Raw genomic sequence first — 19,795 nt, 5'->3', positions numbered from 1 at the left:
GTTGTCCAAATTAAGTCCTTCGCAACACACATTACTAATATATTTGCAGTTGGACATTTACAAAATATTATCATGGAACATGATCTTTACTTAATATCCTAATGATTTTAGGAATAAAAAATCTATAATTTTGGCTATTGCTACAAATGAAGAGTTTGGTTGCATAATGCAATAAATCCATTTTGACTAATTTTGGTAAACTTGTGTTTTCTATACCAAGAAAGTGACAAGATGAAAACCACTATTTTCTGTTACAAAATTTAACATAGCATGTTTAGGTTGTAATAAGATAAAAAATGTAAAATGCTATAATATATTGAATCAATATTTAAATGTGCATTCATCTTTGCCATGTTATATTCATTTAGTTGACTTGTGGTACACTGCAAAAAATGATTTTCAAGAAAAAAATATTTTTGTCTTCTTTTCACTAAATTAGGATGCTTTTTCTTTGCATCTTTTTTAAATTGCTTACCCCATTTGCAGATTGTTTTTGCTTGTTTTATGCACAAAATTACTTAAATTTGATATTTTTGGTCTAAAACGACTTATTTTCTTGGGTTGTTTTGCTCATCAAGAAAAAACATCTTAATTTAAGAATTTTTAAATATTTTTACTGAAAACAAGACAAAAATACTAAGAATTTTTTTCTTTGAAAATTATTTTTTGCACTGATTAAAAAAAGAAACATTAAAATAAACATTAATGGCATTAATTAAAACACTTTGTCATATTAAGAACACTGTCATTGCTGCTGTCATCCTTGGGACATCGTTGCTGAACTTTTTTGACAGTGATCAGCTGTAAAATGTTTTGGTCCTGTTGGATTTTTGTTGACTTCGAGTAAAATAAAGGAAAGTTTTTCATAAGATCCAGTGGTGTCAATGTGTTAGCATGACAGAAGCTTGATGCTGTTGTGTGAGAACAAACAACAGCCAGCATTTCTCTTCGCCCGAGTGCCTCACGCGTAAATTATTCGATTTTGGCTTACAGAAAACCACCACAGGTTTATCAATGCCATCAAAATTATTATTTTGTTTTTGTTTGTTTGTTGATCACGAAGTACAAAGTAGATGAGGAAAACTAGGATTCTGTGTGTGTTCAAAGCGGCGCCATTATTGTTTACAATACGTGGAATAGTGCGCTTTGATTGGTTAAGTGGATTTATTGCATTCTGCAGAGAAGGACTGGCATTTGTCGCGGTTTGGGAAAAAGGAAGAAAAGATGACAAAATAACAAAGCGGATATTGGATTGTGCGTAAATTAAGAATTTACTTTTTAATACTGACCTGATAAAATACAGATTTTTTTATTTTTCAAAAATGCCATTTATCGCATTTTGGAACCAAACTCTTTAAATACACTTGTGCTATTTATAATTAAACCATACGTTTTGTAAATAGATACAGATGCATTAAAAACAAACTCTTAACTTTTAATCTCTATTGATCTTTAATGCAGGCAGAAAACTTGCTTCTGGATGCAGACATGAACATTAAGATCGCAGACTTCGGTTTCAGTAATGAATTCACCATTGGGAACAAACTAGACACGTTTTGCGGCAGCCCGCCGTACGCCGCCCCTGAACTTTTTCAAGGTAAAAAGTATGATGGCCCGGAGGTGGACGTATGGAGTCTGGGGGTTATCCTCTACACACTGGTCAGCGGATCGCTGCCCTTTGATGGACAGAATCTAAAGGTTAGTGTGCTCAGCCCTAAAATGTCACTTTTACCCTCCTAAACCTTCATGGAGAATCATACACCTGAACACACAGAAGCCTGTGGATTGCTGGATAGCATTTGATACGTGTCGTGTTTTGTTTTTTGGCCAATCTTTCATCTGAAAATATTAAATTTTATGTATTAAGTAATGTGATCTTGTGCAGAAAGACACAAGGCTGCTTTCTACCCCTTGTTATATTCACTGATAAATTTTATTTATTCAGTAAACACATGACTCGTAATATACATGCTGACTTGTATTAGATTTGTAATATGTACATTTATTGCAATATCAGAGAACGGCTGAATTAGGTTCCTTTTGAGTTTTTTTCCCTGTGTTACCTAAATAAGCTTGCAGAAGACATTGAGTTATAATTTTCTGTAAAGTTGCTTTGTAATTTTGTAGTTTTTAAAGTCATTTGTATGTATTTATGTAAAGTTCTGTTGCTCATTCCATTGAGCATTGTGTTAGTAACACAGAGGTCAAAGGTTAGAGTCCCAAGAACCCCCTTTTAGTGGTAAAATATATATACCCTGAATGCAGTGTAATGGTGCGTTCACACCAGACGCGGAAGAGGTGGCAAGCGTGAGTGATTTATATGTTAAGTCAATGCAAAGATGCGAATAGACATCCTGCGGCGCGGTAAGCGCAAATTGCGCGTTGCCGCCTGATCCGCGCGAGTTGAAAAATCTTCGTGCCGTGTTAACCAATCAGGAGCTTGCTCTAGCAGTGACGTGAATATAGGAAGCGAGCAGAGGCAGAAAAACAAAACAAAACAATGGAGGACAATCATCATCGCTACACGAGACATCTTCGTACTTTTACAGGAATTAAAAGGCTCTTGTTTGGACGAAAGTGAGTGAGTAGGTCTAACAATCTGGTAATTTTACTCAATTTGAGCTATATGAGCCCATTCCATGACACAAATTTATGCGTAAATGTCTCGAATTACTAGATTTTTACATGCAAATGAAGCGAGTAAACTCAAAATATTCAAGCGCCCAACTACGCGCGAAATGCTCGTTTTTGTCACCTCTTCCGCGTCTGGTGTGAACGCACAGTAAGTTGTATAAAATTTAAATGCATGAAATGTGAATGTAAAATGGAAATGACTTGATAAAACACCTCACAGGAACTTCGTGAGCGAGTGCTGAGAGGCAAATATCGAATCCCTTTCTACATGTCCACTGACTGTGAAAACCTCCTGAAACGTTTCCTGGTGCTGAACCCTATCAAGCGTGGCACACTTGAGGTGAGGGAATACAGTAAAAGCGTAAATGTACCTTGATTTTTCACCCGAATACCCATTTTCCAGAAGAACAAGCCATTGTGCTACTTTCTTTTTTCCACCCTTCACCTCAACCCTCGCCATGAGTGCATCCTTTCATGGCAGCAAGCATACCCTGCCCTTATTAACGAAACATGAGTACAGAAGCACAGACACGCCCTGTTTTAAATTTAAACTGCAAAAGACCAGCGCCCCCAGTGTTAGGGGGCTGTACATGCCGACTATTTCTTCTTGCACATGATGCACAATCTGAATAACAGATGTGGCCTATACAGGGAGATTCATAATTGAATGATGTTCACTGTTGAATTATTGATGAGTTTAGCCACGCCCCCATGCTGTACCCATCTGTGTTTGTTTGGCTAACCTGTAACTAACCGTTTTGCAATAACCTGTATTCTATTCATTTTACATTTAAAAAAGTTTTTCTGTTTTCCTCATGTCTCTTTTGTGCTTAATTGTATTTTCTGCTGCTTTGGTACAGTGCAGAAAATGTTCAAAAATAAATGACTTTGTACAAACCCAGCCTTAGGAACAGATTTTAGTCTCTGGTTTCCTTCTAATAAACTTTAGCTGCCCCACTTTAATAATGCATGCATATTTATGAGCCAGCAGAATCTCACACAGACCTGCGTGTTTCTGTTTTAGCAAATCATGACAGATCGGTGGATCAATGCAGGTTGTGACGAGGAAGAGCTCAAACCCTTTGTGGAGCCTGAACTCGACATCTCAGACCAGAAGAGAATCGATATGAAATCAGCACTACATTTTGTCTGCTCTTATCTGATTTGGCTGGGTATTATATATATTAATAAGAGATGGCTGCTTTAGCGAAGTAAGCTCCGCCTTCCAGCCAATCATCAATTGTAAAAGACTGATGATTCTCAGTGGGAGGAGCTACAATATGGATGAGTGTTACAAAGGACTTGCCAACCTTTGCGCATATGCAGCATGTGAAGCAACCTGGAATTTTTTTTCAATTTTTTAGCTTAAAGAAGCAGAATTAAGTTGATGTCAGTTTAATAGCTGGTCGTAAATAAGTTGTTTTATTTTGAAGATCCTATTTTCCTATTTAAAGGAATATTCCATTTTCTTAAAAGAAAAATCCAGATAATTTACTCACCACCATGTCATCCAAAATGTTGATGTCTTTCTTTGTTCAGTCCAGAAGAAATTAAGTTTTTTGAAGAAAACATTACAGAATTTTTCTAATTTTAATGGACTTTAATAGAACCCAACATTTAATACTTAACACTCAACAGTTTTTTTCAACGGAGTTTCAAAGGACTATAAACAATCCCAAACGAGGCATAAGGGTCTTATCTAGCAAAACGATTGGGGGATTGGCTGGTGTCACTCCAGTGAGTGACCTGGGTCGCCATTAGCAACCAATAGGGCGCGCTCTGCTGGCCAAACAAGTACTTACATCTTTCAAAAGCATTTAATGTTTTTTGAAAGGGACGTTCATATCGGCTTCATATCTGCGGCTTATACGCCGATACAGATATATCTGCGACATGCTCATATCGGCCGATAAAATCGGCAAAACGATAAATCGGTCAGGCTCTAATTTTTGTATTTGCTTGCACATACCGGCTAGCCTGGTGCTTCAAGGGGATTTTCCGGGCGAGAAGCGCTGCGAGCCGTCGCGTGTAGTACAACTCGAAGGTATTGCCCACCGCATGTGCAAGTTAAATAGCGTGAGCTTAGTCAAAGTCTATTTCAAGATCCAGAATATGCGTTAGCAGCCTATGTTAATCGTTACCAATTTAGGACAAATATGATGTTATTTAATGTTAAACTATGTGAGTGGCGCGGCAGGGATTTGGATTTCAGCAGCGTCCAGTCAGTGTTTTTTTGAAGACGCATGCAGCCTGGTGGCGGTGTTGCCAGATTGGATGTTTTTTCCGCTACACATTAAGGCCTGTTTACAGTGTGTTTTAGCCGGGTATTTCAATAGAAATCTGGCACCCTATTGAACGACGTAAACTGAGAGAGCGTGCCGTTCACAAGCCCCAGAATGAACGAGTTCACAGTAACGTTCATCAGGCAGTACGTTCATTTCACGTTCGCCCAAAATATGAACGAGTTCGTAAACTTTCGTTCAATTAACTTGTTCAGTCACAACACTGCGTATGTGACAACTGTCATTAAGTGTCATTTGTTCAATTTTGGAAATTTTAACTTCAAAGATGACATAGTTTCAGATGTCTGTTATGACAACTTGACATAAACTGATACATCATAACGTAATAAATCATAAACATGACATAGCAGAATAATTATCAAACTTAAGAATCTACTTAGCTTTATGGGTTAACATTACATTAAACTGTCATTAGAATGTCATTAAAGCAATAAACCCCAAGAAGCAGTGGGTTACCAGTGCATTTTATAACAGCTAAGGGGCGTTGTTAGGCACGACGCGAAGCGGAGTGCCTAAACCCCCTTAGCTGTTATAAAATGCACTGGTAACCCAACGCTTCTAGGGGTTTATTGCGTTTATAAAACGGTTACTTCATATGCATAACGTTAGCGGGATTTTATAAAATAAAACACAAATAAGTTGTAATTATATTAGTATAAATATTACTCTTCCGCCAAACAAAGTAGTTCCTCAGAATCAAGTGTGGCTGCAACAGAGCGCAGTTCACAAACAACACAGACGCAGCAAAGGCACAATGAAAATATGATTAAAGACTGTGGTGTTTATTTTTATATATCAACATTCATCTAATTTATACATTAACATTTATATCGTGCTATACTGTTGAAGTGATGATCAAATATGTTTGTAAGCATGCTTAACTTTTTCCCCGTCAGCGTTTTTTTTTTAAGTTGCCACCCAGTTTTAGTTGAATGCCTTACAGAAAAATGATCTTCTTTAAATAAACACAAGATATCAAATGAAAGAACAGTCCATCCGCTTTCCAACAACATCAAAAAACGTTTCATCCTTAATTTGTTGTCTTATCAGTTATCACCTCTCAAATGTTCAGCTAAAAGCGGAGATAATTCCATTTTTGTGAGGAACTTAGAGATCAGATTCAGAGCCTGATCAAAACACACGCTAAATCCACCACAACGCTGTTGTGTCGAGTGAATGCCTCAGTGTTTAAGTTGGGTAAGATTGCCCTCTAGTGGATAATAGCGGAAATATCAATAAGACAAAAAAAAACTTCAGAGAACGTTTTCTCTTTATTGATGAAATGTTTTATTTATTGACATTTATCTGGATATCGCCATAATTGTGCAAAGGTAGAAAAATTAAAAAATGATTAAAGACTGTGGTGTTTATTTTCATAAATCAATACGCAGCAACAGTGGCGCAGTGATACTTGTGATGCGGTCTGAACCGTGGGTTTACCGGGGTATTTTATCACGGCTTAGAACGCGTTTCAACCAATCAGAATGAAGAACCAGAACGAGCCGTTTTATAATAAGTGTTAATACTCTGTCAAATTGTTTTATCACAGCATCATAAATTTTTTCTTGACCTCAACTACAGTGGTACAAATTGAACTTGTCAAATTATTTTAAATACCTTAACAAAATGCAACAAATACATCAAAGATTATACTTAACTTATACTTTATGTATGTCCACAATACATAAAAAACTGACATTTAACAGAACTTGAAGAGTTTCGTTGCAAAATAAGATAACCACCGTTTTTTTAATTGTTCAGAAATCTCGTTTTTTGGTTGTGCATTCAAATTAATATCAATTGAACTGCAGTTGGTTTGTTTTGATTTAAACCTTCATAACTTAAAAAATACAGCTAAGTAGCACCATAAAACAAAATAATAACATCATAACATAATAAAAAAACATGTTTTGACAAAAATGTAAAAAATGGATTTATCTCGTTATGCAACGAAACTCTTCACTTGTTCTTCCTCACACAGAGGGTTCTGAAATGTTCTGACATAGAAGGAAAAAACATTTACTTATTTTAATGTAATTAACCGTTTTTGCAGCGATATGGACCCAACGCTACATGGCTTAACACATTATTGTCCTGTTTTCGTTTAAATATAAAAATATAATTGTATCAATTATTATTATTATTATAAATAATATTATTATTATTATTGGATGATTGATTTTATTTCTCTTAACACCTGGAGGAAACTTAATAAAACATTATGAACTGAAGAATATTCATGGCGCTGTTATAAAACTATTTGACATTAGTATTAACACTTAATGACATTTTAATGACAAATTCCATTTGTATCACCAGTAAAAAGTAGTCAGTTATGTCGTCTTGGTAATGTCAAGTTGGCATGACAAGTCATCCAACTCAGTAGCCATATCTCCAGGCAGCTATTTTAGTTATATGTGACCCTGTCTGTAAAATCTAGGCTAAAGTTGTTAAATGTATTGGTTTATGTCAAGTTGTCATTTTAATCTTTGCATTAAAAATGACATAATTGAACAGTTGTCATAAACGTGCATAAAATCTCCTTCATGTTCATGACACGTGCCATGTCATGATTATGAAGATGTCGTGTCTTATGAACACCCCTTTAAGTAAAGTTTTACCGAACATTCTGTGAAAATATAACCTTGATATCTTTAATATTGACTGATTAAGATCAAAGATTGAAGTCAAACTTTGATGCCCTTATCATTAGATTATAAAACTTTAGCCTAGATTTAACAGACACGGTTACATATAACTGAAATAGCTGCCCGGAGATATGGCCACCATCTAGATTTATATAATTCATTATTATTTTATTGCATCCAGCATAAAGCATGCACGTAATAAAAGCAGCGAAAAACTGAACATATTTTGCCCATGAAACAAAAATCAGAGGGGGCACGCACACGCCATGTATTGATTTAGCTTCTCTTTCATAGATTTGTTCCCTTTTCTCTACGCACAGCGGGTTTTTAATGGTAATTTTTCATGTAAACATGTCGGTCAAAAAAATCTTTTTGTTTGGTACATTTGGCTGGCTGTCAAAGATTTTTATCTACTATGTGACAAAGTAAAAAAACGTTTCGGGTCAAACATCACATGTACGTTACCACAGTTTCCACAACATTGTTTTGAATAAAAAGCAGAACTTGAATGCGAAACCTTCCAGTAAAATGAAATTTTTATAGACACAATAAAGTCAATGCGGGCTATACAGGATTGGTTATTAGTGTGTCTGTTTCTTTTCACTTTATTCTGTTGCTGAACCAAAGACAGCAGTTTGACTAAACAACTTGAATAGTTGACAGAGTCCAAGACCCTGCCTGTAAAAACATTTACATAAAAGTGAAAATATAACCTTGATATCTTTAATATTTACTAAGGTAATGTCAAAATTGAAATTAAAGTGAAATCAAACTTTGATGCTTCTCATCTTAAAATTAGATTTTACAGACAAGGTCACATTGGTGCGTCAACCAGATCGTGTTTTTGGAAGTGTATTATTTGGTACATCTTATGCAAGATCTGTGATTTCTCTCTGCCGTTTGAAACATTCTAGTATATTGTAAAACAGACAAAGGCATCCAAAATAATTTTTCTTTTTAAAAAGCAACGTTGCACATTCTGCAATGTGACTGTTGCAGATAGACACCCTGCAATGTGGATGCTGTAACAAAATATTTAGCGGCCCTAATCCTGACATTGATGGCTTTTAATAACCTATTTGAATGTGTTGTGTTACTACAGATATCATGGTGGGCATGGGCTACTCACGAGAGGAGATCAATGAATCTCTAACCAGGATGAAGTATGATGAAATCACAGCTACATACCTCCTATTAGGCAGAAAGTCCACAGAGGTGAGATGTTTTGGTCATGAATATTGCACACACACATGTCAAAAGCAATTACTTTGTAATTACTGGGAAGTCTTGGAGTCTAGCAGTGCAAACATTTGGGGTTCTTCTTTACAACCCACCATCCCCTTTATGACTTCATCATCTCTTCGCTGTCTTATATACAGAAAAGTTTTGAAACACTCATTCTTTATTTATATTTTCTACAAATTTTCGAATAACAGTGAACTCAAAACTTTAGAATAACACAGATGTAACTATAGGAGTTATGTTGAGGCTAAACGCATCCCAAAAAAAATCTAAAGTTAACTATGTTATATTTTTGCTTTGAATTTGCTCAATCATTTTGTGAAACCGTTATTTTATCAAACAGCTTGTTAAGGTCTCACCTTGATAAGCTGACATCATGCAGCACTGCTTCCAGGTCCAAATGTTCATGCAGATGCCTACAACAAATAATATACACTTACAGTGTGCTTCAAAACTATGAAAACATTGCGATCCCAGCCTTTATCTTTTACACTGAAACCTCAGATGACCAGACAGTGATTCATCTATTATAGATTGTTAAATGTTGGTGTTCAGGAGGCCTTCGGCCTAGACAATTTAGTGTGCACTGCGTATTTTAAAACTTAGCTTAAATGTTTGATATGTATAATAGCGCATATAAACAGCTGTAGAGATTTTAGCCTCGCTTGAAATGAGTACAGGCTTGGACCAAGAAATGGTACGTCCTTATGTCATGACTTAACAAGTTTTTTTTAAGGAATTCCAGCTATTTTAGTTAATGGGCTGCTGTTTTTTATTATTTAATAGATTAAAGTCATCTATTTCAAAAATTATAAAAAAAAAAAAAATTTGATGGAAGAAATTAATATGTTGTCTCTGTGTTAAAATAAGCTGGTATTGACAATAACACACAATTATATTACACATTACTTAACTTTTGCTGTACTAAACATTAAGTAAGGGATAATGTAGAGGCAGCCGTTATAAGCCCCGACAGTGTGATCAGGACCCGACGCGAAGCTTATTACACGGCTACTTGTCACATAAGAAAAAAAACGGACATGAATATGAATTTGAAACATTTTATTGGCATATTTGTTTTAAATTAAGATTTGTATCCTTCCGCAAAACTTTGCACAGATGCATAAAATGATCGTAATACCTTATTAAGATCCTCTGCTTCATACTTGTCTGTCTCCATTTTTTTCTCTTTTAGCCAGTCTTTGAGAAGTTTTAATGCCCATTCTGTATTTTTTTTTGTGTGTTGGCTTCGTAGCTGTCATGCTCTATTTTGTCAAGTTCAGTCAGCTCTCTGTGTCTTGTCGTTGTTTGTTCTTTTATCCACTGTTTAAATGTCTTGTTTTTTCCGTACATGTTAAAATTAATGTCAAAATTTTCCATTCTTAATTGTGGTTGTCCAGTGTTTGTCACAAGATGGCGCCAAACAGTAATCTTTATTGGTCTTTATTGGCGCGGAGCGATTTTAATCGCAAGTAGTCCGGCTAGGCGTTATTAATTTGGAGCGGTTATTATTTGAAAAGAATGAACCTGCAAATGTCTCAACTGATCAATCAGAATCAAGCATTCCAGAGAGCCGTGTAATAAGTTTACTTATAGCATATTTTTTTCCCCTAAATACCGTGATAATATCGCCAGTGTGAGTTCTTTTTGGGCAAGATAACCTTGTAGTAAAAATCTGATGTTGTGACAGCTCTAATATGTTGGCCAATTATATTTTTGTCTACAAAAGTAACTTCAAACATGTAAAAATTCACCTTGAGATTAAAAGATTTTTAAGATCATAAGAAACATTTTAATGAAGTGTTTCAAAAGGTCAAAAAGGTAAAAAAAAACGTAAAAAAAGAAAACATTATTTGCTCAATTACTTTGACGGCGCATTCACACGGGGCATAAGCATTGACGCTTCCCATATGGAAGTAAAACAGTGCCGTTGGATTTTGAATTCTAATTCTTAGCACTGATTTTTTTTACATCGAATTTTTAACACTGAATTTTATTTTGCATCTAAATCAGACTTTGAATTTTAAAAGCCATTGAATTTCTAGCACTGTTTTTTTGCCTATGACATTTTTTTCAATGTTTTAAAAAAATTCAGTGAGAAAAAAAATGTCAATGTCTAAAACAATTCAGTGTAAAAAAATTCAATGTCTCAAAAGATTCAGTGTAGAAACATTCAATGTTTCAAAAGATTCGGTGTAAAAAATTCAATGTCTCAGAAAATTCAGTGCAAAATAATTCAACGTCTCAAAAAATTCAGTGTAAAAATATTCAGAGTCAACATCCGGGGAAGCAAGGAGAAGCAATCGATCCCTGTATCAAATCATTCAACATTCAGCCAATCATTTACGCTCCATTGGTCATGTGACGCTGAAACGGGAAGTCGGTGAAGTTCAGGCAAAGGGTTTATTTGCATTAACATAGTACGAAATCTCACATTTTTCACATCTGGCAGATCGTATCATCAGTATATCAGGACACTGCCCGTTTACATTTATCATTATCAAAGTGGCTTCTGTATCTGGATGTGTGATCGATCCCGTGCGGGGAGACGCGCTGGATGAATAGCTGTCAATCACAAATGGCTATAACTGGCTTTAACCATATGATTTAGGGTTGTCGCGGTAACCGCACTCCCGTATTGTACAGTTCTACTGAGAAGCAAACAGTAGAAAATAACTAGCAACCCCAACAACCTAAGCTTTATATTTTAAGCTTTAAAGGTTTTATCTTTGTTTATCTGCAGCGTCCGCACCGCGGACTTTAGCTGAACTTGACTTTCACCCACATGCTTTTTATTAACAACAAAATCTACTGTTTTAGTCTGCCTTAATAACGGGCTTTAGGCTCTGTCTGAACTTATACGTTTTTGTTCTGTAGCCTACTTTGTTAACTTACATATTTCTATATCACCCATAAACTGTTGTTACCTATGTTTCCTGATAAGTTTAATATGATTTAAATAAAAGAGCTAACAATTTCCTAAATTTCCTGTTCATGTCTCCCTCTAGTCTAGTGCGTAAGAAGTGAAGTAATGTAATTTACAAACACATTTAGGTATAAGTAACTTACTTTGCATAACCAACACTGAACAAATGTATTTGGTCAATGTTATTATGGTTTGTACGTGTTTAACCCAGTCTCCTGAGGTTGCGTATAAATAACACGAAGTGTAAAACTCGTGCAAATTCCACTTTGGCGTGCATATGATACGCAAGTCATTCCCATTCACTTAAACGGAGCATCTTTTTTTGTCGTTTTATTTATTGGTTTCTCAATTTTTTCTGTTTTTTAAACCATTTTCGCTTGGGTTTAGGGTTAGATTTTAGATTTGCTTAATGAGGTTATTTAATATACAGGTTTCTCAATGTTTTTGTCCATATTTAAGCCATGGTCGCTTGGAGTTGGTGTTAGAGTTGGGGTTTGGGTTAGGATGTCATTTATATATATAAAAAAATTGTTCTAACCCTAAACCCAAGCGAAAATGGTAAAAAAAACAGCAAAAAAATTCAGAAACCAATAAACAAAACGACAAAAAAGATGCCCCGTTAAAGTGAATGGGAAGGACTTGCGTATCATATGCACGCCAAAGTTAGTGCTATTTATACGCAGTTTCAGGAGACTGGGTGACAAGCGCAACATTCACGTAATGACCCTTGATATGTCGCCATGGAAACTCAAACATTAAAACATTCATTAAATTCTGCTACTAATTATTAATCTCTACAGGAATAGTTGGAACATAATAAACATGTCCCTGAATAACTTAAAAATACAAGCATGTTAAAATGCTTTTGCATATCGATTTATTTCAAGACTTTCAAGCTTAGCTAGCATTGCTCCACAAATATTAACTTATAGAATACATAGGATTTAAATTGCATTTCTTTATCTAACTTTTGCGAGTTTGTCCATGGTTTATATTGTTGTAATTTTATATTTATTAAATTAAACAAATGATTGGTTTGCTTTTTTTAAATAAATCTAAGGATCTTTAGATGTATTTATGTAATAAGGTAGGTAAAATGTTTTCCATTTATTCGTTTTTGTTAAACCTTCTCCTTAATATAAGCGAGTCATTTTAGTAATTTGTTGTTGTTCTGTTTTAATAAAAAATAATAAAAAACAAATACTAAGCATTCGTAGTAATGGAAAAATATGTCTTTCATTTATTTGTGTTAGAACGCAGATACCATCCGTCGAATTAGTTTTATTAATAAACAAGCTGTTTAGCGAGTTTGTCATTGTACTATTTTATTGGTTTTAAGTTTTTCGTTCATAATAATAATAAAGAAACTATTAAATTCAAGAAATGGAAATATTTAATAATCTGACTTTAAAAGCAAAAGTAATCTAGTACAGATGAACGTCTTTGCCAAATATAGGCTATTTCCTATAAAATATGCGGTTTGTTTAATTCAGAAGGTGAAAAAATCCTTACCTGCATTTCCATAATAATACAAATACAACACATCTATGTAAGAACCTAAGTCTCCGTGTTATTTTTACATTATGACTTAAAAGAACAACTTGGAAAATGAGATCAGAAGCGCGTGAATCCGCAATACACTTGCTTTGAAGACAGATTATTTTGCCAGAGAAAGATATGGTAACATTTCTTCAGAAGAATTGCTGAAACCTATTAATTTACTGATGTTTTTATTAGTACTCCAGCTGTTTTATCGGCCTTTGAGATGGGACGTGGCAGTCAAATTCATGCTGAAAGCGGGGTGAATTCCAAATGGCGTTTTAGTGGCCTTGAAGGGCACTTCAGGAAGGGGATGTCACACAGTCTATCCAAATAAAGAGAAACTGATGTGCGTATTTCATTGCTCTATTCGCCAAGTGTATTTGAATTGACCACACTATGAGACAAGTGTGCAACTTTCTCTAGAGTTTATACATCAAGTGTGTTCTGATCTTCGAAGGGAATAGGGATAATAATATTCTATTGGAATACGCCCTTTATCTTTTCGCGGCAGTCGCGTAGGCTTTTAACCAATCATTGAACTGATTATTAACCACAAATCATAGAACATTTTACTGACCCTAAAGTGTTAAAAAGATTGCGGGAAAATGTTTTGGAATTTCTATTAATTCACACATTAAAAATCTCATACTACATATAATTAAGAAATTAAGAACACAGGGCTTTACATAAAATAATAACTAGTAAAAATTGTATATTTTAACGAGTTGTGTATAATGTGTGAATAATATAGATTTAATGGTTTAATATTTTATTACTGGTGGCCATCTACTTTATACTTATCTTTTTTATATATTACGAGTAACACTAGGGGGCAACAGCGACAAGCTAAATGCCTTTTAAGAAAGTCACACTGCTTCACAATGCTGCTATGTGTTTCATTGTGTTTGTTAAGTAATACGAGTGATGTATCCTCGAAAATCATGTATAATTATATTAAAATTTAATGTGTACTATAAATACAATTAAATATGAATGTAGTGTGTTTCTGTTATGCTTCACTGTTACAAATAACCGCGTTGGCGATCTTTTTTGTGATTTTAATATAGTAAAAGTGTAGGAATTATGTTTTTAGCAGATTGATAGCCATTTATATAGCCATATTTTTTCTACAAAAATAAAAGATAAACTGTGTTGCTTTAGTTGGTATAGATAACCACAGTTATCTTTGAGTCACCATTCACTGTTTATCTTTATTAACTGATTTACTGTATTTCCATCACTCCCTAGTAAAAAAAAAACGTTATAAACATAGTAAGTATAGTGATCAATTCACATTCCAAGCTAATATTTACCTAAAATAGCTGAAAACCTATGCAAACAGATTGACAACCCTGCTTGGTTTGGAACTGTAGAACGTTACATGAATCACGTGACCGCGCGGCGGCGAGATCAAAGCGTTTGGTAACTCTATTATTATACGACTCTGCATATGGTTAAAGCCAGTTGTAGCCATTTGTGATTGACAGCTATTCATCCAGCGCGTCTCCCCGCACGGGATCGATCACACATCCAGATACAGAAGCCACTTTGATGCTGATAAATGTAAACGGGCAGTGTCCTGATATACTGATGATACGATCTGCCAGATGTGAAAAATGTGAGATTTCGTACTATGTTAATGCAAATAAACCCTTTACCTGAACTTCACCGACTTCCCGTTTCAGCGTCACATGACCAATGGAGCGTAAATGATTGGCTGAATGTTGAATGATTTGATACAGGGATCGATTGCTTCTCCTTGCTTCCCCGGATGTTGACTCTGAATATTTTTACACTGAATTTTTTGAGACGTTGAATTATTTTGCACTGAATTTTCTGAGACATTGAATTTTTTACACCGAATCTTTTGAAACATTGAATGTTTCTACAGTGAATCTTTTGAGACATTGAATTTTTTTACACTGAATTTTTTTAGACATTGAATTTTTTTTCTCACTGATTTTTTTTTTAAACATTGAAAAAAATGTCATAGGCAAAAAAACAGTGCTAGAAATTCGATGGCTTTTAAAATTCAAAGTCTGATTTAGATGCAAAATAAAATTCAGTGTTAAAAATTCGATGTAAAAAAATTCAGTGCTAAGAATTAGAATTCAAAATCCAACGGCACTGTTTTACTTCCATATTCCCATTCACTTTTAATGGGTGACGTCAAACGTTGGCGAACTGAATTGCGGATCCGTTGGCGCAGCGTCACTGCTGTTGCTCGCGGCAGAAGTTGAACATTTCTCAACTTTTCAATGTCAACACGAGCATCAGCCAATCAGTTTGCCTTATGCAAATAACCTAGGCAGAGCCAGCCAATAACGTTTATGGAAGATCGGGGCATGTGCTGCGGCCACTGTGATTGGCTGTTGGCCACGCTTCAGACAACCCTTCCATCAAGCGTTAACGCTTTCGCCCCTTGTGAATGTGCCGCTAGCATAGCTTAGCATAATCCATTGAATCCGATTAGACCATTAGCATCACGCTCAAAAATAACCAAAGAGTTTTTCCAATTTTATCAACTTTACAAACTAATTTTAAGGCGCTCTTAGTACACAATTTAAACTACAGAAGAGTCAAGTTTAAAAATAGGAAAAATATTGAAACTCTTTGGCTTTTTTGGAGCGCGATGCTAATGGTCTAATCAAATTCAATGGATTATGCTAAGCTATGTTAAAAGTGGTACCGCCAGACCCAGAGATCAGCTGAATGGATTCCAAAACGGTAAAAAGCAAATGTTTCTTTCCAGCAGAGCTGGAAAATGAGCATTTTTAAAAAAAAAGTGGAGTGTTCCTTTAAATTTGCTTCTTTTTGCACATTGTAATTATTCTGCATTTGCTGGAGATTAAGCTTGTAAAGGTCTGTTTCAGTGTCAAGGCCAAAGTATGGTCCATTTTTACTCGTACGCGAGGGTCCGCGTACGGTGCCTGTGACACAATTTTCGTCATCAGAACCGGCAGATTTTTTAAACATTGTAAGCATAGTATGTAGCACATGCATCAAACGTCTGGGTCCACATTCGAGTCAAATAAACTGCTTTGCATTTGACTGTGCGTTCATTCATGAACACAAAAAAACTACACATTGGTATACTTCACACCATCTTACATTTAGTTTTGTCCACTCACAGTTGGAGGTAAGTGACTCCAGCTCCAGCAGTAACCTGTCGTTGGCTAAAGCCAGACCCAACAGCGAGCACAATAACGGCCAATCACCGGCTCATATCAAAGTCCAAAGGAATATCTCCTCCAGTCAGAAGCAACGTCGTTACAGTGACCAAGGTAAGCGTTTTTTCATCCTTACTCGGTGCTTATCACGAGGCTTCATGCATTTGTAATCTCTTTTCCTTTTTCTTCCAAGCTGGTCCGGCTATTCCCTCGGTTGGATATCCCAAGAGGAGTCAAACCACGTCTGCTGAAAATGACCATAAAGAGGAGGGCAGCGCTCCGGCACGCAAGTCCAGCTCGTCTGGGAGCCGTGGCATGGGCCCTCCGAGTCCCATACTTGGCAATGCCAACAATCCAAACAAGGCCGACATTCCTGGTGGGAAAAAGGGCTCTGGTGTACCTGGGGTAAGAATCTTATGTCTGTATGTAAAGTGGCATGGCATGCACACATTAAAAACGAGACTTTTTTGTGTTTCCGCAGAGCAATTCTGTGTCCAGCGGTATGACCAGGAGAAACACGTACGTGTGCAGTGATAGAAACGCAGCGGACAAACATTCGGTCATCCAGAATGGCAAAGAGAACAGGTGAAAAATCCCTTTGTTTTACCATCTATTTCCAAGAAAATTACTTTTAAACAACACATAAAGAGATATGCTGACAAAAACTACCATCCCGGGAGTTGCTCAGGGTTTGATGTATGCATTGTCTGTTTGGTTTTATAAACATGGATAGGCACACCAGGATATGGTCTGAATAAGCCTCTCTGATTCATTTGGGATATTTGCCATGAGACATTTTTTTGAGTTCAGGTCCTTCTGCCACAAAGAGGCCAGTGTTCAGCTGATTCACGGCAATTACATCTCGCACAAAAGAAGGCCGTCCCCGCTGTGCCTGTCTGCCATGATTAACCTTGAAGCTTTGCCATTGCAGACCACAAAAGAAGAGACACTGGCCTGCATGCTGTATCAGGGTTTCCAAAATTGTCTATTTTTAAAACTGACTAATAGTGGGTCGCCTAAATGACTACTAGTTTCCAACTAGTCATTGGAAACCCCTGGAAACTTATGTATACTGGTTTGGGGATGACCTGACCCTGATCGTATCTATTTCTTATATTTACATAAGACACAATAACAGCTTAAAGGAAAGAAATGTAAAATAATACAGGGGTCTCGCAGTGTGTTTTTAAATATTTTCGGTGCTATTAGCGAGACACTTTTTTACTTAGTATTTTTGTCTTGTTTTCAGTAGAAATATCAAAAAAAATTCTTAAATTAAGATGCTTTTTCTTGATGAGCAAAATGACCTAAGAAAAGTCTAGTTTTTAGACCAAAAATATACAATTTAAGTGATTTTGTGTTTAAAACAAGCATAAATATCTGCCAATGTGGTGAGAAAAAAATCTTGAAATAAGTTTATTCAAGCTAAATTTTCTCACCCCATTGGCAGATATTGTTGCTTGTTTTAAGCACAAATTCCCTTAAATTGTATATTTTTTGTCTTAAAACTAGACTTATTTTATTAGGTCATTTTGCCCTTCAAAAAATCTATTTAAAAATATCTTTATTTAAGAATTTTTAGATATTTTTACTGAAAACAAGACAAAAAATACTACTGCAAAAAATGATTTTCAAGAAAAAAATTCTTAGTCTTATTGTCTTGTTTTCAGTAAAAATATCTAAAATTAAGCTTAAATTAAGATGCTTTTTCTTCTAAATAAGTCTAGTTTTTAGACCAAAAATATACAATTTAAGTGATTTTGTGTTTAAAACAAGCATAAATATCTGCCAATGTGGTGAGAAAAAAATCTTGAAATAAGTTTATTCAAGCTAAATTTTCTCACCCCATTGGCAGATATTGTTGCATTTTTTAAGCACAAATTCCCTTAAATTGTATATTTTTTGTCTGAAAACTAGACTTATTTTATAAGGTCATTTTGCCCATCAAAAAATCTATTTAAAAAATATCTTTATTTAAGAATTTTTAGATATTTTTACTAAAAACAAGACAAAAAATACTACACTGCAAAAAATTATTTTCAAGAAAAAAATTCTTAGTCTTTTTGTCTTGTTTTCAGTAAAAAATATCTAATTTTGTGCATAAAACAAGCAAAAAAATCTGCCATTGGTGTAAGCAAAAAAATCTTGAACATTTTTTAACACTAAATTCATGAAAAATTCAAGAAAAAATTGCTTACCACTTTGGCAGATTTATTTGCTTGATTTATGCACAAAATCACTTAAGTTTTATATTTTTGGTCTAAAAACTACTTATTTTCTTGGGTCGTTTTGCTCATCAAGAAATATAATTTTAATTCAAGAATTTTTAGATATTTTTACTGAAAACAAGACAAAAATACTAAGATTTTTTTTTCTTGAGAATCATTTTTTGCAGTGAGTCAATTCAAAATTTAAACCAAATTAATTGCATGAACTGCTGCTTATTTGCAAAAAAGCAGTTTTTGTTTCGTATTTGTGTAGTCCTGCATCAAGTTCAGTTTTAATTTATTTCCATAGCACTTTTCACAGTTTTGCATTGTTGCAAAGCAGCTTTTCAGCAAATACATAAAAACATCATGACCCATCCCTATCCTACTTTACTTCACTGTATTGCTTTCTTTTATCTTTCTCTGTTCTGTTCATATGGACATACTCTGACTGATCTGTGCCAATGCTGTTTATTTGCCCGTTTACCATTGGCTAGCCTGGGTGAAATGTCGCGGTGTGTCCGCACAAGCCCGACGGCATATACCGTGGCTCTCACCGCCTCCTCAGCCTCGGTCCGACTGCGCCACCAAAAGGCCGCATCCCTGTCGGCCTCTGGACACACCTGCCGCGTCACCCTGCCGCCCAAAGAGGGCACCTCTGAACTCTTCAGGCCCAAGTAAAGCCAGTTTAGCGTCTGTCTCTAATCTTAGTGTGTCCCGACTGACTTCGTCTCATCCCCGTCCACATACCTCCAGTGTCTCAACCAATCTAGAGCGACCTGGCCAGGAGCTTCGGTTTCGCTTTAACATTTAAGAAGTTCCTGCATTTTTCCACTTAAACCATGAAAACTAACCCCTTGTGTCTAATATGCCCCACTAATATAGTATATAAACTCTATTAACCTAGTAAAATGACTAGTGGAAGGAGTTTCACTGTTTACAATTTAAGGGTCTATTTTTAACTAACACACTAAATCAGCATTCAGGTCTAAGAAGTACACTGCAAAAAATGATTTTTAAGAGGAAGGTTTCTTGGTGTTTTTGTCTTGTTTTCAGTAAAAATGTTAAAGGGTTCTTAAATTGGGATGCTTTTTCTTGATGAGCAAAGCGACGAAGAAAATAA

The 19,795-nt window shown here is 35.3% G+C and overlaps 1 protein-coding gene across 4 annotated transcripts in view; it reads left to right on the top strand.

Moving 5' to 3' along the window:
- The window catches only part of mark3b (MAP/microtubule affinity-regulating kinase 3b), a 94,629-nt gene that overhangs the window by 62,556 nt on the left and 12,278 nt on the right, over positions 1-19,795 (top strand). For 3 of the 4 annotated variants that reach the window (XM_073856362.1, XM_073856364.1, XM_073856363.1), the window contains exons 8-15: positions 1,462-1,698; positions 2,855-2,974; positions 3,659-3,762; positions 8,692-8,800; positions 16,429-16,579; positions 16,659-16,870; positions 16,947-17,050; positions 19,170-19,349. In XM_073856362.1, the coding sequence (XP_073712463.1) occupies positions 1,462-1,698; positions 2,855-2,974; positions 3,659-3,762; positions 8,692-8,800; positions 16,429-16,579; positions 16,659-16,870; positions 16,947-17,050; positions 19,170-19,349 (1,217 nt within the window). The remainder of the gene's footprint in view (positions 1-1,461; positions 1,699-2,854; positions 2,975-3,658; positions 3,763-8,691; positions 8,801-16,428; positions 16,580-16,658; positions 16,871-16,946; positions 17,051-19,169; positions 19,350-19,795) is intronic. The other variant, XM_073856365.1, reaches the window with a different exon arrangement.

The sequence above is a fragment of the Misgurnus anguillicaudatus genome, chromosome 18 (assembly GCF_027580225.2).
Source record: "Misgurnus anguillicaudatus chromosome 18, ASM2758022v2, whole genome shotgun sequence".
Taxonomy (NCBI): Eukaryota; Metazoa; Chordata; class Actinopteri; order Cypriniformes; family Cobitidae; genus Misgurnus; species Misgurnus anguillicaudatus.
Note: the sequence above shows the minus strand (reverse complement) of the source record. Positions and strands in the feature narration are given on the sequence as shown.